Source organism: Pinus tabuliformis, chromosome 5_1 (genome assembly GCF_031772625.1).
Source record: "Pinus tabuliformis cultivar Carrire ecotype Pingquan chromosome 5_1, CPIR1, whole genome shotgun sequence".
Classification (NCBI taxonomy): Eukaryota; Viridiplantae; Streptophyta; class Pinopsida; order Pinales; family Pinaceae; genus Pinus; species Pinus tabuliformis.
The window spans coordinates 988,154,057-988,176,169 of record NC_142305.1 but is presented as its reverse complement, the minus strand read 5'-3'; the positions used below and the strand labels follow the sequence as shown (position 1 = coordinate 988,176,169).

The window sequence follows — 22,113 nt, the reverse complement described above, 5'->3', positions numbered from 1 at the left end:
GCATCTCGTAGTATCTATCGAAGTTCCCGGTTCGTTCTACCACTGGTAGTGGGTATATCTATCTGCTCCTCCTTCTTCCTGAGGCTCCACCTCTAGAGTTTTGTCTTTAGGAGAAATACTAGCACTAGTTTCTATTGGTCGAAGTGGCTGGACCAACGGATCATCCTTTGACTGCTCTTCCGAAGGCATTTCTTGGGATTTTCTGAAAGCTCTGGCCTCCATGAACTTTGCATCCTGTCCAATTATGATCTTCCTATTCCCCGGAAGGTAGACTCTATATGCCTTAGCATTCTCGCTATATCCTACAAGATATCCTTTCTCCGCAGTCTGATCCTCTTTCTTCCTCTTTACTTCGGGTACATGGCATTATGACAAACTCCCAAATATGCTTAAATGACTCACCTCAGGCTTCTTACCAGTGAAGACACTCTATGGAGTAATCTTACCTAATGCCCTGTGAGGAGTCCTGTTTTGGATATACACTACTGTGTTGCATGCTTCTGCCCATAGAAACTGGGGCATATCCTGATCATACAAAATTTCTCTGGTTGCTTCAACAATAGTCTGGTTCTTCCTTTCTGCTACTCCATTCTGCTCCGGATTATAGGGGGCTGTCCACTCTCTTCTGATGCCTTCCCTTGCACAAAAATCAATGAAGTCCTTGTCGATGTATTCTCCACCATTGACTGAGCGCAATATCTTTATCTTCTTTCCTGTCAGATTCTCAACTAGAGCCTTGAACTCTTTGAAACGAAAAACCTCATCCTTGGTTTGTAGAAAGTAGATTCAAATCTTTCTGGAACGGTCATCAATGAAGCTGACGAAATATTCGGCACTGCTAAGAGCTTTTGTGGACATGGGTTTGTAGATATCTGAGTGTATCAATTCTAGAACACTCTTAGCCCTATTGTTGCTTCTAGAAAATGTTGTCATGACAATTGTTAAAATTGGCAACTAGGGCCAAACTCCATGTGAGTCATCTTATTTATGGCAGCTGATATTTTTATTGGATCCCTCTCATCGAGAGGTGTATGATTGATCTAAAGATCATCCGATTCCGATAAGTATTTATGGAGATATGAATTTATTTTGATTATGGAATTATTATCAAGCTGACCAGCAACTTGAGTAGGCTCAGAAGCCCAATAGTCATGCCTATTCATCATCTACGTTTTAGTATAAATTGGCAAGGACTTGAAGTCATTTGAACGCACATTCTTGATGTGATCTCCTCTCCACGTCTTGGGAATTTGGAGAAGGAGAGTCACAAAAAGAATATGCTGGCCTAGTTTGATGATGCCCTAATCCAACGTAGTTTTTGGAGACCTTATACGCTGTACATGGATTACACACAGTTCATGAAGACATAATGTGATGCCCTAATCTGCTAACCTAAGCCGCAGTCAAAGGTGGAAGATGAGCCACAGATGAAGCCCTAGTTGCAGTCACTAAAAGAGGCATAGAAGGAGCCTTACCACAGGTCCTATTTACAGCCCTATATCCGCAAACAAAGAAGGCTTCCATACGCTGCACAAAGGAGGACTAAACATACCTAATCTATCCACAGTTATGGAGTTCATTATTTGCTATACAAGAGGCCCTTACATGCAGTCAAGGAGGAGCCCTTATACACACAAGGATGTAGTGTTGAAAATATTAGTATCGACAAAATATCAGCGAGGGTCCAGAAAATATCTCATCGGCAATATTGGTGAAAATATCGGCAAATATCGGCAAACATAAAAAATGCATAATATATTCATTCTTTTTTTTTTTTTTTTTTTTTTTTTTTTTTTTCAGATTTTTAAACATATAAAGCAATATATAAAGCAATAACAACATGAAATAAACACATTGGCACATAAATATGAATAAAGAACTGATATATATGATGTCAAATAGAAATGATACATCAAAGGCGATACCGAATCCTACTGATCCCTAATAATTGTCCATTCAGGGACTCAAATGTGGAGAACCAATACAAAATAACATCACATATATAAAAGTATCTCATCATCATGAGTTATATGTAGCATAACAAATAAAACTAGCAGCTATCTATCTGAAATCACTGCCCTCTCCCCGTTTTATGGGAAAACATGATGCGCTGTTTGCCAGGCCTGCCCCTAGTAGTAGAAGGCCCTGACCCTGCCTCTGCACCTAATGTCAAATAATGAGTGCTAGGTATGGGGCTATGCTCTCCTATATCTATAGCAGATGGAGTTGATGCTGATGCTCCCACAGTGTCCTCCTGCTGCTCCTCCGAGTCCTCTTCTTGCTGCCCCTGTTCTAATGGATCATTTGCCACTGGCTCTAACCATGAAGGTGATTCCTCCAAGATGGGCTCCTCAGACTCCACCCTCCACTGAGACAATACATCAATATTATCTAAGGAAATGGCATCTGGATCCATTGGTGATTCTATTTTCCTCACTCGAAGTCGGATGTTGTAATGCACATACACTAAATTGTTGAGACGTGCGAACTCCAACGGGTAAGAGTGTCAAAAAAGGTAATGAGTCTTGACTCTTGATTGTTGACACTTGAAGGTCTAAATTAAAAATTAAAAATTACAATAAGTGTAATTGCTCAATTGAAGGTTAGAGCTCAAAGTTATACCTGTTGCGCTTTTTTGCGTGTATTTTCTCAAATACACTCCAATTGCGCTCACACCCTGAAGATCTACATGTTTGACTCAAGATTCGTATGGCCAATTTCTGCAAATTTGGTGCCCTTGCACCATAGCTTCGCCACCAAATATCTACAACAAAATAATGAAATAAAAAATTCAAAAACTTAAAACATAATTAAACTTTCAAATAAAAGTTACATAATTGAATTTAAAAAAAATAGAATTATAAGTATGGAAATTCTAAATTGAAAATTCTAATTTCTAATGAGTGATGACTTGTCACTTACGTGGCATGAAGAGGGTCCTTTCCCTAATAGCATCATCAAAGCCAAATAGGCCAACACAATCTCGATAATACTGTATCTCACGATTGATTTTGCTACGAAGCTCAGGATTAGGTAACATCCTCTGAATACAGGATTGGAGCCCTTCCATCACCTCGCCATCCAAAATAAAGCCACATTTGTATGAAAATGCGGGGTTGAGGAAGAGTGTTGCTGCATGAATGGGTCGATGAAGCATCCTTGTCCACCGACTATCAATCACATCCCATAACATCATCTGCCTATCAAGGCCAACAGAACCCTTGTCTACATAATAAGAACGAATGGCCTCCTTGGCCCTATCTATGCCCTCATACAAATAAGCCATTGCAGGCTTCTCCCCATCTACCAATCTGAGAACCTTTACTATTGGTTCACTAACTAAGCATGCTTCTTCTACTCCACGCCAAAACGTCTCAAAGTACACCATTTTTGCAATGGCTTTCCCGCCCTGTCTCCTGCTGTATCTACAATTACGCCAGTCATTAGACACAAACATTTGCTTCAACTCGAACTGACATCGAAGCAAAGACTGAAGAGTAATAAAGTTTGTGGCAAAATGTGTGATCGCAGGACGCCGCAACTCCTTGTTTCTAGTGAACCTCCTCATGAGGCTAAGAACAAAAGCATGGTTATAAATAAACTTGGGGACACTCCTAGCCATATCAACCGCCTCCTTGATGAAGGAGAGTTTCCCCATATCCTCAAGCAACAAATCGAGACAATGTGTTACACATGGAGTCCAGAACAATGTGGGATGCCTCTCCATAAGCATCTTGCCGACAGACACATAATTAGCTGCATTGTCTGTTATGACTTGCACCACATTCTGCACACCAATCTCCCGAATGAACCCATCTAACAACTCACATATCGTTGTTGCATCTTTGATATGTTCTGATGCATCCAACGATTTAATAAACATGGTACCTTTAGGAAAATGTACCAAGGAATTTAAAAGGGTCCTACCCTTTCTATCTGTCCAACCATCAGACATCACTGTGCATCCAGTAACTTCCCATGTCTTTTTCAACTCCGCCAATCTAGAGTTGATGTCCTGCTTTTTTGCTTGAAGAATTGGCCCCCACAACTCCTCATATGTAGCACTTTTGTACCCTGGGCCCACAACAACAATAGCATCACACATTGGCTGCCAAAATGGATTGGTTTTGGTGATGCTGAGAGGTAAGTCGCTCCAGAAAATACACCTCCCCATGACTCTATCTGCTTCTTGCTTCTCCTTTCTTTTAATAAGCGATTTTATGCCAGGTTGTGCTCCATGTCCTGTACGTGGAACAAAAAATGATGTCCTCACACTAGCAGTAGCAAGTGATGATGTGCCAGCTGTGGAGCCCCTCCCACTACCCTCAACATCAAAATCAGGAGAAGATATCCCGAAAGATCTACCTGCACGTTTAGCCTTGTTTCTTTCTGTCTCTTCCTTCTTTCTGTCTTTTTCATCAATTGCCTCAAGAGCTTTTTGTATAAGCTCCGGACTCGAAACTGTACAAATCCCAACATCATGTCCACTGAGTCTAGCTAGATGGTATTTTAGTCGTGTAACCCCCCCTGTCATCCTGGTCCCACACAATTTGCATGTAAGATATGCACGATTTGTCCCACCATCAGGGTTCCCATACTCCCAAAATGGGTCCAAGGCTTTTGGCATATTTGTATTTTGTAGTGGGCTAACTCATATTTGTATTTTTGCTACATTATTTGCAATTTTGCAATGTGAATTAAATGAAAAACCATAAATGACAATAAGAGGGTGTATTTGAAAGTTTAAAAAAAAATGGAGTTTGCTCTCCAAATATGGAGAAAAGTTAAAAACTTAAAACCCTTGCATTTGCTCATGGGCATGAAAATCTTTTCAAATGGAAAAAAAAGCAAAATGATTGTAGGCAAATAGGCAAGCAAGAACAATCCTAAAACTAACAAAAAATTCATTAACATAGGGGTTTATTTGAACATACCTGTTAATGGAAGAAATGAAATTGTCTCATTGTTCTTCAAGCTTAGATCAACGAAATCTTCATTGTTGGTGGCGATAATAGCTATGCAACGCTCAAACCCTCCTTGGTAGCAAGCACATAGCTCTCCCCTTCCTTCTCCAGCAATCAGAAATGAAAATGATTGAAAAAAAACCAAAATCGGACTTTTATAAGCCGCGCAGAATTTTTTGACTGTCTCAGGGCGATTTTTCCAATCGCCGCGCGATATTTTGCTGAAATATCGGCGATATTTCGAAAATATCATGATATTTTTGGGAGCTGAAAATATTGCAGCGTTTTCTTGGCGATATTTCGGCTCGCCGAAAATATCGCAATATTTACGAAAATCGCTGATATTTCGGCGATATTATTAACACTGCAAGGATGGAGGCCCAAACGCTGTCCTAAATAAGGAATACCCTAACTGCTGTTCTAATTGAAACATAGTCATAAAGGATAGATTCTATTGCTGTCATGAAGAAGCTTCAAACGCTATCATGAAAAGGTATTAGAGCTACTGTTAATACGCAGCCCTAAGAGCCCTGTTATCACATTGCTGTAGGTGACAGCGTAGCCTATTCAAGGTTTGTTTGGGCATGATAGCACTATGTGCAAGGAAGCTGAGGACAACATGTTTGGAACTATAGCCTAGTTGCTTTGCTAGGCTGCAAGCCATAGCAAGCAGCTAAGGCTGATATGTATATGAACTAAATAATGAAGCAACATAAGGACAGCAAGGGCAGCATGATGTATGAGTGCATGGGCAACATGATGTATGAGATCATGGGCAACATGATGCATGGGCAGCATGATGTATGAGATCATGGGTAGCATGATGTATGAGTGCATGGGCAACATGATAGATGAGATCATGGGTAACATGATGCATGGGCAGCATGATGTATGAGATCATGGATAGCATGATGTATGGGCAGCATAGTGATCATGACCAGCATAGTGATCATGAGCAGCATGATGATGCATGATGGTGTTACATGGTAAGGTGCAGCAAATAGACAAGATTCAACACTATGATAGGTGAAGAAGTCACCTTAGAGAATCAGTTGAAGCAATGTCTTCAACTAATCTCTGTAGATATCAAAAGTGAAAGTGTTGACTTCTATTGTAAATGTACTATCTCTCTCACTTTCTCTACTGAACTTTGAAGAACATAAAAGAAGAATTGATCGAGGGTTTCCCCACATTGTGGGGTTTGTCCCTGGCTAGCGCAACATCTTGTTTCCTCTTATCTTGGCTTGTCTTCTGCGATTTGTATTTATGTTCTATTTGCAGTTTACTTTAATGCTGATGTGATTGCTAATCTATAAAAGATAATGAGCTAACTGTGAAAATTGAAATAAATTGCTCTAGCATAGAACATACCTAAAATTAACAAGTGTGCATCCTCCGTATACATCATCTCGTTCGGTACTTAATTCTCGAACTCCTGACACTGTTTTCCCGAGAATTTTTAGAGCCCCATGGTTTAAGTGGCCCATCCTCTTGTGCCATAGTTCATTCAAATCTTTTTCCCACTGCTGCCTATCAGTGGCATTGGAGATTATAGCTGTAATCTATACAGCCTGTTACTTCTGATTCCAATCCGGGTCTTCTTTTTCCAACTCGGGTGTTTGACATATACTTTCTCCTTAATGAAGAAAACGTCATAGCCCTTGTTTTGAAGCTGAGATACTGAGAGTAAATTCATCCCTAATCCTGGCACATGCAGTACATCGGTTGCTTGAAGTCGATCCCCTGCTTTTGTTTGAAAGGCTACAGTACCTCTTCCTACTAGGGTACACTTTGCCTTATTTCCCATGGTGAGCTGGAAATTCATCCTTTCTTCCTATAGTTCGAAAAACTTTCTCGTATTCCTGTCATATGCCTGGAAGCTCCACTATCTATATACCAAACCTCAGAGGAGGCAAAACTTGCTAGGCAAGCGACTTCTTCATCCAGTCTAGAATCTAACATGGAATAATCGTGATCCATGTTTTTCGTGCTCTCTTCTTTCTTTGGAGATCTGCGTGAGTCGCTCTGAGTTGATGCCCCGCCATCATGCTCCTGACTCATAACAGATTCTTCAATCCTGTTGCCCGATCTCTGCTTTGATACCATGTGAAAATTTCTAATACAAAATTCTACTGCAGTAAATGATTTATTTCACCTACTTATTTCTCACAATAAGTTATTTACGAAACCCTTTAGTAAATATTAAAATAAATTCTACTGCAGTTATCACATAATTACATAAAGAAAATAACAATGATATACAAGCACAAGAATCAATCACATCAACACAGTTGTTTTTGGACAATTGTCCCTGGAAAAACCCAATGTGGGAAAACCGGTGCAACATATGAGGGTTTATTTATTAATCTTCAACAACAATCGCTCTACACGGAATGATTCTACAGAAAAACTGAGACACTTCTGAGAGAAACACCCGAGACAAAGTTATGACACCTTGGAGACCCTTCACCCACTTCTACGTCACTTCTGTGTCACTCTGCGAGAGGATTGCGTCTCCAATGGTGTTGTCTCCGTGCTCTTCCCTCTGCACTGTCCCTCGAATGCCCTACGTCACCTCCTCCTCAGTCCCTGATTGCTGCTGATGCACTCCTCTTCCTTCACCCTGCAACTTTCTTTCTGAAATCGAACTCCTTCTCCTTGAGAATCGATTTCTCTCGGGTTATCGAGTATTTGCCTGGTATGTCTCCAAAGGACTCTCAAGTCTTCCCTTATACTTTTCTTGTTGATGAATCAACGGCTAAGATTAAGTCTCTAATCAACGACTAAGATTAAAACAGATTTGATCTTTGTCTCTTAGAAGCTTCTCACCCATATCATTATTAATACCCATTAATATTTTTATTTTTCTAAGTTTAGACTTAGGAACCCATTAAAAATATTAATTATTTTAATAAATCCTCTTGCGGGTGGAATTTCTTCAAACGATTTCCGGGTCTTGGAGATCTCATGTGTTCTAGCCCCTCCACAAAATTTCATAGCTAGAGCACATCCGACGCTACCCAAAATCAACATTATAGATATAGTCGCTTGAATGAAAAGGAACCTTCCCCATCATGGATCAATTTCCTCATGGAAAGTCTCATCCCTAGTATGGGTAGCTTATGATTAAAATCTAGATGATCACCTAAAGCAAGCTTCAGAGGGAGCTATAAAATCCCTGGATTGATAGCAGATTGTAGATGGTTATGTTGTAGGCAAGGTTTCTTCTGGATATTCAGAAGGAGCTATGATGTTTGAATTCAACTATTGATGTTGTCTAGCAAAATGATCATCCTCTCCTTTATCAATTGTTTGCCTTGATATGAAGATGGATAACTCCTCATTAAGATAGTATGATCTGAAGTACACTGCAGAGTGTGGCTGGATTGACAGTATGGTAGATGGTAAGAGCACATTTAAGTATTGTATCTCTTGAGGTCCACCTTTATTTCTTAAAGATTGAAATCTGTTACTCTGAAGCACTATTGAAGTAGAGTGTATAAGGTAGCAAGCATGGCCATTTAAGGAAACTCTTTAGCAGCCATTTATGCACATGCTGAAAATCACCATTGTTGTATATTGTAGAGTACGGTTAAGGGAATCCAGTATTTGACATATTGACACCAGGTACCACTTTATATGGTCCAATAGGGAGAAATCAAACTCCATCATTCCAGGATGGATGCACTAGTGTCCGACATCCTCGTTGAGCCTCTTGGCAAGATTAAAGTCTTTAGAAAGTCGTTGGAATCATGGATAGACCCTACTATGAGGGTCCCGATTGAGCATTGAGCTCTGGGAACTCCTCGGTGCCTGAGGTACTTCTTGAGTTATAAGTGACCATAGGATGAGTGGTGCACCTTAGGTACACTGTGTACAGGGTGAGTGTTTCACCTTCCCGTGTGACGGTTGACATGTTTGTAGGGTGACTGGTTCACCTTCCCCTACGATTGATGACACATGTGTGTAGGGAGAGTGGTTCACCTTCTCCTACGATTGATGAGATATGCATAGGATGAGTGGTTCACCTTCTCCTATGGCATATAAGCAAGATGAGTGGTTCACCTCCTCCTGCGGACACCCCAGTCAGAGATGCAAATAGGCATTTGCTGGTTGTCACGTGTGGACATGTTGGTGGGACGTGGTTCATCCTTTCCCCACATGTAGGATGCTTATTTCCTACGATTGATGGTTGACATCTCGGTGGGACGTGGTTCATCCTTTTCCCACGTGTAGGATCCTTCCTACCATTGATGATTGGCATGCATGTAGGACGTGGTTTATCCTTTCCCTACTCTCGGTGGCGTGCATGCACATAGGATGTGGTTTATCCTTTCCCTATAATGGTTGTGACATGTGGTTGTAGGATGTGGTTTCTCCTTTCCCTACGTGTGGTTGTGACATGTGTTTGTAGGATGTGGTTTCTCCTTTCCCTATGTGTGGTTGTGACATGCGTTTGTAGGATGTGGTTTCTCCTTTCCCTATGTGTGGTTGTGAGCAAGATGTGATATATTCTTTCCCTACTGGTGTTCCTGCATCATCCTACCCATGTAGTCCAGGACACATGGGAAGTACCTCTCATCTGGCCAATGAGTCGGGAAAAGTGGTTAGGGACAATAGCACTACCGATGGATGCATCATGTATTGTCGTACTGTCTATGTCTATGATGAATGATGTTTCCTCAACTTGATCACTTGGGATCAAGTCCGATTAGAGTTCACCCCTTGGTTATGTGGACTGACTTTTGTTAGTAGAGAGTGGCAAGGTTTTGTGACTCACTCTCGATCAATTTTTCTTCATTATCTATATCAGTGTTCAACAGAGTTGAGACGAGATGCAGAGTTGATTCATGATGACAGGATGGCATGTGGAATTCTCCCTAGTTGAGAGGCAATGTTTTTAAGAAGATAATTATGGCTTTGAATTCCTCGATTTGAGGGGACCAAAATCGACTTAAAGATCGTCAACTTTGGACAAGGAGAAATGGGTTTTTGAATATGTGCCCCCTCTCATGTAAATTTTCAAGGCCAGCCTCACCCTAATGTAGGCTCATGAAGCCCAAGCGACATGACTCTTGACCCCATCGATTTGTATATATAGAAGTGGTCTTCAATCTCATTTCACATGCTTTATGCACTCGTTCTTGTGATAATGTATCTCTGTGGCAACAAAGTTAGTTGGAGGTAGAAGGCAAAGGTAATCAAAGGAACAACAGGTTCAACAATAAAGGAAAGAGGAGTGCTCCCGTTGCTCGAAATGGAAAGGTTGACCTCCCAAAAGGAAGAGAAATTCTAGATATGAGGAAAATAATGTTGTAGAAAAATAAAAGGAGTTTTATCTTATTTTCGCTCTATCTATTGCCTCTCCTCCAGATACTTTGGATCATTGGTTGATTGATAATGGACCCTCAAGGCACTTCACTGGGTAGAACGAGGCCCTCTCAAATTTGATTGAAAATAAGACTAATTTGGAGATCATACTTGGAGATAATGCCACCTACCTCGTGAAAGAGATAGGTACTGCTAATCTTCACTTAAATCAAGATCAAACTATTCATCTACATGAAGTATTGTATGTGCCCGATTTGAAGAAGAACTTGGTGCCTATTTCTAAGATGGAAGATAAAGTCTTCAGGGTAGCATTCATTGATGGAAAGGTACGTATTTGGCAAAGAAACCCTAAAGATGCATTTACACTTGGGTTTAGGGTGGATGGTCTCTATCAAGTTGGAGGAAGTCCTTTAGGAACCTTGACTTGCGATACTTCTTTTCAATCTGAATATGGAACCTTGACTGGTGTAAGGAAGATGGTCACAAGTATGCCCGAGTTCAGCATGAATCATGAAGGAGTTTTTCAAGGTTGTGCAACTGGGAAACTTACTAGGGGACCATTCCCTTCAAGTGAAAGCCAAACGATTGTTATTCTTCAATTGGTCCATTTTGACCTATCGGGTATGTTTCCTGTAACATCATTGGGAGGATACTTATACTATTCAATTTTTGTGGATGAATTCTATCGCAAAACATGGATCTATTTCTTGAAGAAGACGGATGAAGTGTTCAAATTGTTCTGTTCTTTCAAAGCCTTGGTGGAAAATCAAAGAGGGAAGACGATCAAAATATTGAGGATTGACAATGGAACCAAATATGGATCAAATGAATTCAATGACCTTTGTAGAGAGGCTGGCATTAAGAGGGAGATTTTCCTTTCTCAATGAAAATACATTGTGAAGCTGCTCAAGAGATGTGGGATGGTGGATTGGAAGTCTGTGTCTACTCCGATGGAACTCAACTTCAAGAAGCTATGTGGTAGTGTTGCTGGGCACGAACTGGCAAACCCTTTCGAATATAGACAACTTGTGGGGGCTTTGATGTTCTTGGTAAACTCCTGTCCTGACATATTCTTTGCTGTGAATACGTTGAATCAATTCATGGTCGAGCCTCATCACATACATTGGATTGCTGCTAAGAATCTCTTGAGATATCTCTGTGGCATAACCAACTATGGACTGAGATACACTGCCAGGAATTTGAGGCTACATGGATATATTGATGCTAACTGCGCTGACAGTGTGGTGGATTGCAAAAGCATGTCTAGATGTTGTTTCTCATTGGGGTCAGCTTCATTTTCTTGGATGAGCAAGAAGCATAAATTGGTTGCTCTAAGCACTGCCGAGGCCAAATACATTGCAACTAGTATGGCTTGTTGTGAGGTTGTTTGGTTGAGGATGCTCTTTGGTGAGTTATTTGAGCATGTGTTGGATACCACCGTGGTCTTCTACGACAACCAGAGTGGAATTTGCCTTCCAGAGAATCTCATGTTCCACGACTGCTCCAAGCACATTGATATCATGTACTACTTTATCCAGGATATGGTACAATGGGGAGCAATAAGGCTCCAACAAATAAGGACTGATAAGCAGGTCGCAAACATCCTCACGAAGCCCTTAGGGAAGGTCAAATTCTTAGTCTTCCGAGAGAGACTTGGAGTCGTGGAAATACCCTCCCATGAGGGTCCCGCTTCAGTTGGACATTGAGCTCTGCGAGCTCCTAGGGGCTTGGGATACTTATTGGAGCTATGAGCGACCCCATCATACATCCTACACATGTAGTCTGGAACTCATGGGAAGTACCTCTCATCTGGCCAATGAGTTGGGAAAAGTGGATAGGGACCATAGCACTACAGATGGACGCATCATGTACTGTCATACTCCCTATGTCTAGGATGCATGGTGTTCAACAACTTGATCATTCAGGATCAAATCTGATTGGGGTTCTACCCCTGGATTGACTTTTGTCAGTGGAGAGTGGCAAGGTCTTGTGACTCACTCTTGATCAATTCTTCTTCATTATTACATCATTGTTTAGCAGAGTTGAGACGAGATAAAAAGATTGTATGCATGATGATCGATGATGATGGATGGATTCGTAGGTGGAATTCTCCCTAGTTGGGAGGGAGTGTTAAAATTGACAACTAGGGTCAAATTCCACTTTGGACAACTCATTTGATGGAGATGATTATTGCATTAAATTCCTCTTTTCGAGAGGACCAAAATCGACCTAAAGATCATCAAATTTGGACAAGCATAAATGTTTTTTTGAATTTATGCCCACGCATATGTAAAATGTCAAGGTTGGCCACATCATCATGTAGGCTCATGAAGCCCAATGGACGTGTCACTTCACCCTCAACAACTTGTATAAATATAAGTGACCTCTCACCTCATTTGGCATCATCACTCACACATTTTCTTCTCTCTCCTCTCATTGGTTCATACAACTATTGGGTAGATCTTCTCTCTCACACGTGTGGCAAGGAGGACGAATTTTTTGGGCAAATTGCAGGGCTAAATTTCAGGACTGTTGCAGGGGTTTGACCAGTGTTGACCAGACACTTTGACTCATCATTTGATTGCGATTTTTGTGGGAAAAAATCGTTTTTGACAGGCCGTACAGATTGGCACAGAAATCAAGAAATTCTGAGCACTTTGACCTGCGTTGACCACAGGCTTGTTTGACCGCAGAAGTTGACTTCAATTGACCAAGTTTGATTGCCTTTGACCAAGCTTCAAAGGGGAAGTTTTGCTGTTGCGTTGACTCTCTTTGACTTTCTAGTTAGGGCTGAATTTGACTGCAGATTTGATTGGGATGTTTTGACATTGATTTTGGAAGTCAACTTTGACTTCTTGTACTCTCTCTCCGCTGAACATTTGATATAATAATAAGAAGATTTGATCAAAGGGTTTTTCTCATTTTGGGGTTTGTCCCTGTCATGCGCCAAATCTGGTGTCCTCTTGTCTTGGCTTGTCTTCTGCATTTTATTTTATGTTCTATCTACAATTATTGTCAATGTGATTTCTATTGGAAAACTAAATTGGAAATTGTCATTGGGCTGCTGAAGGAACATTGAAGTAATCATACTAAGCATAGAACATACCATTGTTAACTAAAATTAACATGTGGGAAGGGTTGTTAGATTGTAGGTCTTCTGGAGAATTTTCTATAGTATTCACTCTTTTGGAGAAGCCGACATTTCGAATCCTTAATTGGATTCATCTTCAGGCCCTGAAGAATCCTGAAGATGAATCCAGTTAAGGATTCGAAACATTGGCTTCTCTGAAAAGATGAAGACTGGCAAATTCTCCAGAAGACCTACAATCTAAAGACTACATAGTATTTGGTTGCTCATTTACTTATAGTTGGATTATTTGATACATTTTCATGGAATATTGGGGTCTGACATAATGACTAATTTTCTAGTTCAGATCAGGTCTGCCATACTTATTTTGGAAATAGAATGCATCATCTAGACTGATACTGCATCCTTTGGGCATGCATCATGCATGATACAGAAGCTAATTTGTTGTGAGGGAGTTTTTGTTTCCAGATCATTTATGTTTTTCCTTTATATAACATTTGGAATTTTGGATCATCTATATATTGAAAAGCAAGGGAATTTTCAGTTTTGCATGGAGGCAAATCGACATATACATCAGCTATGCTACTTGAGAAGAAGTGTGATGTTTCTAAATTTCTGTTGTTCTTGAAACATGATTTCACAACTATCAATGCAGTTTTTAACCAAATATCAATAACGGAGCATTGAGTTTAAAGAAAGTTGAAATGTTGGTTATATTTTTAGTTAAGGGTGGTAGTTGTGTTCATTATTTGTGACCTTCTGTTGTCTGATTTCTACTGGGTGTAGCACTTACAGATTAACATTTGAGTCAAACATCATAGAATATTAGACGTAATTTTCTATTGTATTTTCATCAAAGAACATTTGTTTTCACCATTTTATAGGTTTTCTCGGAAAGGCGTGGTCGGTGGAAAGCAACAACTCATTCTCAAGAGTTTTTCAGAACACTTCAACGCTACTATACAAATGCTTATCTAGATGCAGAGAAGCAGGATGCAATAAATGTGTAAGGCCTTATCTGTTGTTTTTAATTTCATATGTTGGACAACAACAAGTGCGGAACAGTAAAAGTACTGCGTGCATTGACTCTTTATTTTTTCTTCAGTTCATATTGTCTGTTAGTTGCCACATGAATGATGTATGAATGCCTTTTTCTCCTGAGCTTTTCTTTGCTAGCAGGTTTCTGGGGCACTTTCAACCACAGCAAGGAAAACCAGCTCTTTGGGAGCTTGCCTCTGACCAGCACTGTAATATTGGACATCGTGTTGCTGACTTTGTTAACGGAGATCCAGGGTAAGCTAGTTCTATATCCATTGCATTTTTCATAGAATTATTGGTCAATCCCTGCGATTAACAAAATGACTAAAGAATTACTGAAAATATGTTCTAGCCATAATGCTACATACATTATTTTAGGAACTGCAAATAGTTTGAATCCAGGTTATTTTATGTGCTTGTGCTTTAACATTATTAACATCTTTTTTGTTACCATTGAATGGAAGGCATCTCTATTGTTCATCTGAACAGGTTGTGAAACAATGCTCCATATATTCGATCTACAGATTGTTATTATTTTAATTTTACATTCTTTTTCTGTGGATTTTTTATATTATTCTACAATTTTTACATCTGGGATTAGATTACGAGTCACAGAGACCCAAGGAAAGAGAAAGGTGGGGAGATATGAGAGATTACCAATGAATATTTAACATCTACTTTGATTGCTTGGAGTTGCATACATGGTAAAGATAACCTTAGGAAATGCATAACCAACATTGTCTAGCAGTTAAATTATCGGAATAAAATACTACATAAGCGATTGATCATCCAATCATTAGTTAGTGGAAATCATGTGTTCAGCAATTGAGCTACGTTCTTCTATGTAATGTTCCAAACTAGTGAAAATAATGCTATGCAAAGTGGACAATAAAAATAACACCATAAATTAAATCAGACCATCAGACCACAAAATTGACAACCAAATTGCGTTGTTTACTCATTTTATTAAATGGGAAGAGGTGTACAACAATGTGCTGGAATGTGTGCACCCGGGCTTGCTCTAGGAAAGCTAGCAACAGCTCAAAATGAACAATGGAACACTCTCCTCAAATCTGCTGGTAATCCGGCCCAAGCGCTGCGTTCTTACTACCTAGAAAGGTGCTGCTGCCTGAAATGATCTATTGTTAGAGCCTTCCCTGTTGCTCAGAAAATTATGGGAAATTAATCTCAGCTTCTACGCAAGAAACCCAAAATAACCCATGAAGGAATTGGCCAAATGTTGACATCAGAATTTTGGCCCAAATTCCCCTTAGCTCCTCTAGCTGCTGGCTGAGTTGGGACCTCTATTTGACCCCTGAAATCTGCCCAGAAAATTCTATAAAATTAGGAGTGCGATCCTTGCCCAAAACCCACAAAAACCCAGCAAGGGTCTCCCTTGGTTCCAACCTTAAAAAATTGACCCTTCACAGCTTGGCCTTCCCCCAATTTCGAATTATATTGCTGTGACTGATCTTGTCATTGTTTGCTCTCCAAACTCCAGCGATCCTCCTCAAATGGCCTCCCAAATGATCTCCCAACACCCTAGCTCCAAACTCCCCCAGATGGTGCTACCCTAAAGAGTCTCACTCCAATGACTGCATAGTCATGGAGGAGATGACACATTCTTGCGTGTGATGAAATGAGAGCTGCGTGTAGGATGGCCCTCTTGTCTGTAGCTGCCCTCTATACTCCTGAAAATGATGAAAGGATGCTCTTGTCTCCCCAACTTCCCGGAGTGCCTCACGCTGTGACTGCGCAATCCCCGCGCTGCTGTAAATCCCCCTGCTGCTAGAACTCGACTTACAACTGTTGTAAGTCGTCTCCCTGCTACTGCTATGAACTGAGATGAAGAAGAACTCCCTCCTAGGGTTGGCACTCGAAGTCCACCGAAGCAAGGGTTGAGATCTCCATGCGGAGACACTCATGTGCTAAACAACACAATAACCTGACTAAGTAGCTCGAGCAACTAATATTGAGTTCAATATGTCAAAAGATAAGATGTTGAAATGAGGAGAGTTGCCTTCCTTATATAGATTTCGTGGAGCACTTTTCCCTCCATTTTCCCTCCATCGTAGGTTCCTCACTTAACCATCGATTTCCCCTTCATGCAAATCGAACTAGGGAATGTGTATTCTCCTATTTTGGGTGTCCCTCACGTACCAATTAACCACATCGAAATAAATTCTACTAAGTCTAACCTCCTCATAAAATCGAATGGGCCCCATTACCTCCAAAATCGGCCCCAAAATGTAGAAATTAATCCTGTTCCAAAATAATTTAGAAAGGGACATTACATTGTACAATGTATCTCAACCCCTTACTGTGATAGTGATACAATCATAGCCATTATTTATTTTTCTAAGTTTCTTATTAGTTTGAGTTTGCTACTGACATTTACTGTGCTCAAAAGTAATGATTTGTCTATAACAAGATTTGTATTCAGTCACTTAGAAATTAACTACTATGATGAAAGAAGTCTACTCAGTTCAACAAATGAAGGTTTTTGAATTATGTTCTACAGGGCCTTTTTCCCAAGTGTTTCAAATTTTTTCTCACTCAGATGACCCTTCAACTTTCATGTGGTTTGCTACTGGGAGGCCTGGTTTGGAATACTTGTTTTATGATTTGAGGTTCTCTTGTTCAAGGTGTGATCTGATTGTTACAAGCCCTACATATTTTATATTTAGTGCAGAATTATGACAGTGTTTGGTGTGAGCTCCTACAGTTTCTGTCGATCCTATTAGGTTTTGGAACTCAGACCTATTTGAGTTTGAAGTTGGTCTTCACTTTTGTGTCAACCAAGTCAGGTTGTTTGGGTTGGGTTTTCCTGATTAGCTGGTTCATCCTTGCTGGGGAAGTCAATTTTCTTCTTCTTTTCTATATTCAAAGAGGCTTGTTTCAGCTTTCCCATATATGCTTGACAAGTTAGACATTGTGTCTAAATTATTTCTTTGAGTGATTTGTGCCATCCTTGTTGAGATCCGTAAGAAAAGGATCAAATGTAACCACCAACAGACCCTATAATCTGCAGTGAATGGTGAAAATAACAACATTGACCTAGAGAAACCTTAGATATTCTAAGAGCCAAGATAACACCAAACAATAGTGCGAGAGATAATTCATAGGAGCACTAGAGCTAATCTTGCTAGATAGAAATATACCAATGCACAAGTGTAATATCCTTAAGGGAAATTTACAGTAATAAACAAAGCATGCATAGACATAAACACAGAAAATTTGCTCAAACATCAGAACACCAAATAGAGCCAAAAACTGTGTTGCTGATCCATTTTATTGATAAATCATGTAGTTACAATGGGTGCATTGAAGGTATGCACCTGGGCTTGCCTAAGGCAAGCTAGCTAAGCCCAAGTGATGAATGTGAAAATCCCCCAAGTGTGTTGGTTGTTCTTCCTTGGCTCTGCGCTGAAATGCCCAAAAAATGAGCTATTGGCTGTGTAGAATAGCTACTAGGGCCTCCTGTAGTGCTAAAAAAATTCCGGGAAATTAACCCTGGGCTCTCCACCATATACCCAGAATAACCCACGAAGGAATTTGCTAATGGTTGACTTTGGAATTTTGGCCCAAGTTTCCCTCAGTGGCACTACTGCCAGGTAATTCGACCCACCTGTCAATCCTGGTGCAAAAAGGCCCCAAAATGGTTGCAATCACCAAAAAAACACTTCCTTGGACTCCTCCTTAAGTTTCGACCTCAAATTCCCTTCTCTCCTCAAACCCCAAGTGTGACTCCTCCAAGAACTGCGCAGTGCCTGCACTACTGCCACTGGAACCTCCCTCAAAATAGCACTCTCTGCTCTTGGATCGAACTGGAATGGATGGGACTCCCTCCTTGGGATGGCAATCAAGGTCCACCAAAGCAAGGGTTGAGATTTCCGCTTCTAAACAATCTTGTGCTAAACAACGCTTGTAGATTTGGCTTTAGCTCAAGCGTGCTAGTCTAAGACAATTCTCAAATATTCGTGAATGACCAAAATGAGTGCCTCTTCATCTTTTTGTCAAAGTGCCTCCAAAATGCCCACGTGGGCCCAACTCGACTTTCCCCCACCGAACTCGCTCGAATGAGTACGTGTTTCCCTTGTGGGTTGCATTTCTCTATTTGTGGCCCCTACATAGGACTAGTGGCTTGATTTTCCTCCTCCATCCTCTAATGGTTGGGCTTCACTTTCATAAAAAAATCATGTGGGGCCTCTAAACCCACATTTCCTAAGTGCAAGTGTGAATTTATCCAAAAATGGGCAAAATTGATATTTCCCCTTAGCAATGTTACTAAGTGGTAATATCATAGTTCTCCCCGCCAAAATGTTGCTTGTCCTCAAGCGACTGTAATGAAGGATGCTGAAGTATTTGTTGCCCCTCCCAAGTGGCATTCTCATCTGGTAGGCTCCTCCATCTAATCAAAAACTCCTTGATAACCTTATTCCACAAGTACTTGTCATGGGTGTCCAAAATAGCCTCTGGCTCCAAAACTAGGTGCCCCTCATCATCCATAGGTGGTAGCTCTGTAGTCACTATCACCTGCTGCCCCAATGCCTTTTTTAGGCAAGACACATGAAAAATGTTGTGTACTCGGCTTCCCGGGGGTAGCTCCAACTCATATGCTACCTCCCCAACTCTCTTAGTGACTCGGTATGGCCCATAGAAGCGAGGCTTGAGCTTCTTTGCCCCTTTTTGCTTGATCGATGACTTCCTGTATAGATGGAGCCTCAAGAAGACTAAGTCCCCAACCTCAAATTGCCTCTCTACTTGGCCACTGTTTGCATAGAGCTTTTGTTGGTTCTGTGCAGTGTGCAAGTTATCTTTGAGAGCCCTCAAGATATCCTAGCTCTTCTCTATCCAATCCTTGGCCCTAGGGGCCTTGCTGTCTCCAAACATCATGTCAGCAAAAGATAATGCATTGTAACCATACAATGCTTTGAATGTGGACATACCTATGGACATGTGGTACGTGGTGTTATAGAAGTACTCGCCCAAGTGCAACTATCGTATCCATGCACGATGTTGTCCCGTCACGTAGTTATGCAGGTAACCCTCCAGCGATTTGTTGAAACAACTTCTGCTAGAATCCTCCCATAAACCTATTGTCCTGATCACTGACTATGGTCTTTGGAAGACCATGAAGTCGAAATACCTCTCTGAAGAATAATTTGGCCACCTATGAGGTCGAGGACTGGGCTGAGATGGCGAAAAAATGTGCAAACTTCGTCCACCACCAAGAAGTTCAAATTAAACTCAAAAAATGAGTTTTTTGGTATAAATCACAGTCATGTTATAAAAGAGATTTCAGACTCAGTGATGCATGGTTAAAGCACTGATATAAGGGCTGAAGCATTTCTATGATATATATATATATATATATATATATATCTATATATATATATATATATATATATATATATATATATATATATATATATATATATAAATGAAACAATGAGAAATTTCAGTTTATTACAGTGAAGAAAACTCAGTCATCACAGGACCGAAGGTTTGTGAGTATGGATAATCATTGTTTGGGCTATATCCACAATACCATTCTACAATGTCATCATTAAAGAATTGTGTCACTCCTACAATAACGAAGATTAGGATGATACTACAAGTTTATGGACATTATTGCTATGTGTCTATCACCCATACAGAACCAAAGTATAAGGCACCTTAATGAACTATGTCATCACATAAAGAATCTGAAGTCTGTCCTATGGAAAATGAAATTGATAGTCCAAGGAACCAGCTTGAAGAAAGGACTCTTTGAGGATCTGAGTACAAGGAACCAAGTAAGTATTGTTACTACAACAAGTCTAATAAGTTATCAAATTAGAGGTATGTAATCACAAGGTACGTATGTTCATGAGTTTTTAGATTTGCAATATATCTAATATTAAATGATTCTTGCTTATAGCTAGTCTAGGGTAAAGATTGTAATCCCTAGATAACATGCATCCTTATCTTCTGGAGTTTACAAGTAATTTAGGATTTCAAGCAGTGCTGTGAAAATCGTGATAAAATGAAAAAATCGCGATTTTTTCCCTCTACTGATAAAATCGCGATAATTAAACGAAAAAATCACTGGATTTTTTTTTGCTGATTTTTATTGAAAAAATCGCGATTTTATGAAAAAATCGCGATAAAAATGAAAAAATCGCGATAAAAACTTAAAAAATCGCTGGGGGTTGCGACAGCATAGTTTTATAACGTTTTTTTGGGTTTTTTCATGCAATTTTTTTGAAAGAAACAAATAATTTTTGAGTGGGGCAGCTTAATGATAAAGTCTAGGCCCTAGTATGGATATGCTACTCATGGTAATGTTAAATTCTTAAAGTAAAAGTGACATTCTCCTTAATCTTCATTTTCATCCTTTTACTTAAATTTTTAACCTTACCATGAAATGACTCAGGATGTTTGAGAGTTGTTCCAGCCTCATTGGATTTCATATGGAGAAAGTAGAATTTTAGATTTCATTTAAAATCCAGCAGACTTATTAGTTTTTTAGGATTTCAGGATTGGGAGATTGTAATGTTTCCAGGTGACACCACCTGCCCGGGCTACCCCTGCCACCAGTAGAGGACGTGGTCTACCTCCTATAGCTCCTACTTCTAGTTCTTCAGCTTCTAGAGTACATCAGACTCCACTGCCATCTCCACCAGCACAGGCACCAACATTTACATCTAGAGGGAAAGGAAAAGCTGTGGCATTTTCTCGCAAGAGGGGGCAGAGGAAATCAATAGGATTAGACTTTCATTTTATTGTATATGACATTATGAAATGATGAGATACATTATCATATTTTTTGTTGATATTTTGAGGCTGAGTTGGGACTCAGGAGTCAGGACTTACTATTCAGGACATGATTCAATGTTATGTGTGATTTTAGCGCTAGAAATGATATTAAACATCTTATGTATTAGTTTTTTTTATCATATTTATGTGTCAATGTATTTATTTTATGTTGTAGATGGTTTAGATATTAAAAAAATTGAAAAAAAATGAATATTTTTGTACCAAACAATTTTTTCCCGATTTTTCCGATAATTTCCCGATAATTCCGATTTTTTCCGATTTTTTCCCCACGCCGATTTAATCCCGATAACAATTAATGCAACATTGATTTCAAGCAAAAGTGCTTGATTGAAAGAAGGAATAACTTTTTATAGGATTCCATTGTCCATGGTTATGTAGGAAATCTAACTTGAGAAATTAAATCACGTTCTTGGTAGCACATGTTTTGCTTGTAAGTATATATTACAGGTATAAAAGATCATGGCTTAGTGCAAAGAAGACACTTCAAGGAATCCTTCCAAGGTCGGTTAAGGAATATCTCCAGGTGTCATGTCCCTTCTCAAACACATTTGCAACATGGTGTCTCTACACATTTTTGCACTTTTTTGGCTAAGGAAAAGGACCCAACAGTTTCGACTAAGGGACTTAGGAGAAATTTCAACTTAATTTGGTTGCTAGTGGAAGGAGGGGGCCACCCACGTGGGAATTCGAACTAGGCCATTCGAATGGCTTGGAGGGAATTCGAAATGCTGAATGGAGGGGCCCACATGAGGCAAGGATGGCCATGAAGACAAAAGGACGAGGGGGCTCTCATTTGCATCATTCATTCACCTTGCAAATCAAATTTACTTGATTGTTCATTCAGTTGCTTAGTCGAGTCAACTGGCTGTT

The 22,113-nt window shown here is 40.0% G+C and overlaps 1 protein-coding gene across 5 annotated transcripts in view; it reads left to right on the top strand.

Annotated features, from left to right (window-relative positions):
• LOC149168037 (phosphoinositide phosphatase SAC2-like) overlaps window positions 1-22,113 on the top strand; it is a 408,861-nt gene that overhangs the window by 263,660 nt on the left and 123,088 nt on the right. For all 5 annotated transcript variants that reach the window (XM_089433313.1, XM_089433311.1, XM_089433308.1 and 2 more), the window contains 2 exons: window positions 14,268-14,389; window positions 14,563-14,676. In XM_089433313.1, coding sequence (XP_089289439.1) covers window positions 14,268-14,389; window positions 14,563-14,676 — 236 coding nt within the window. The remainder of the gene's footprint in view (window positions 1-14,267; window positions 14,390-14,562; window positions 14,677-22,113) is intronic.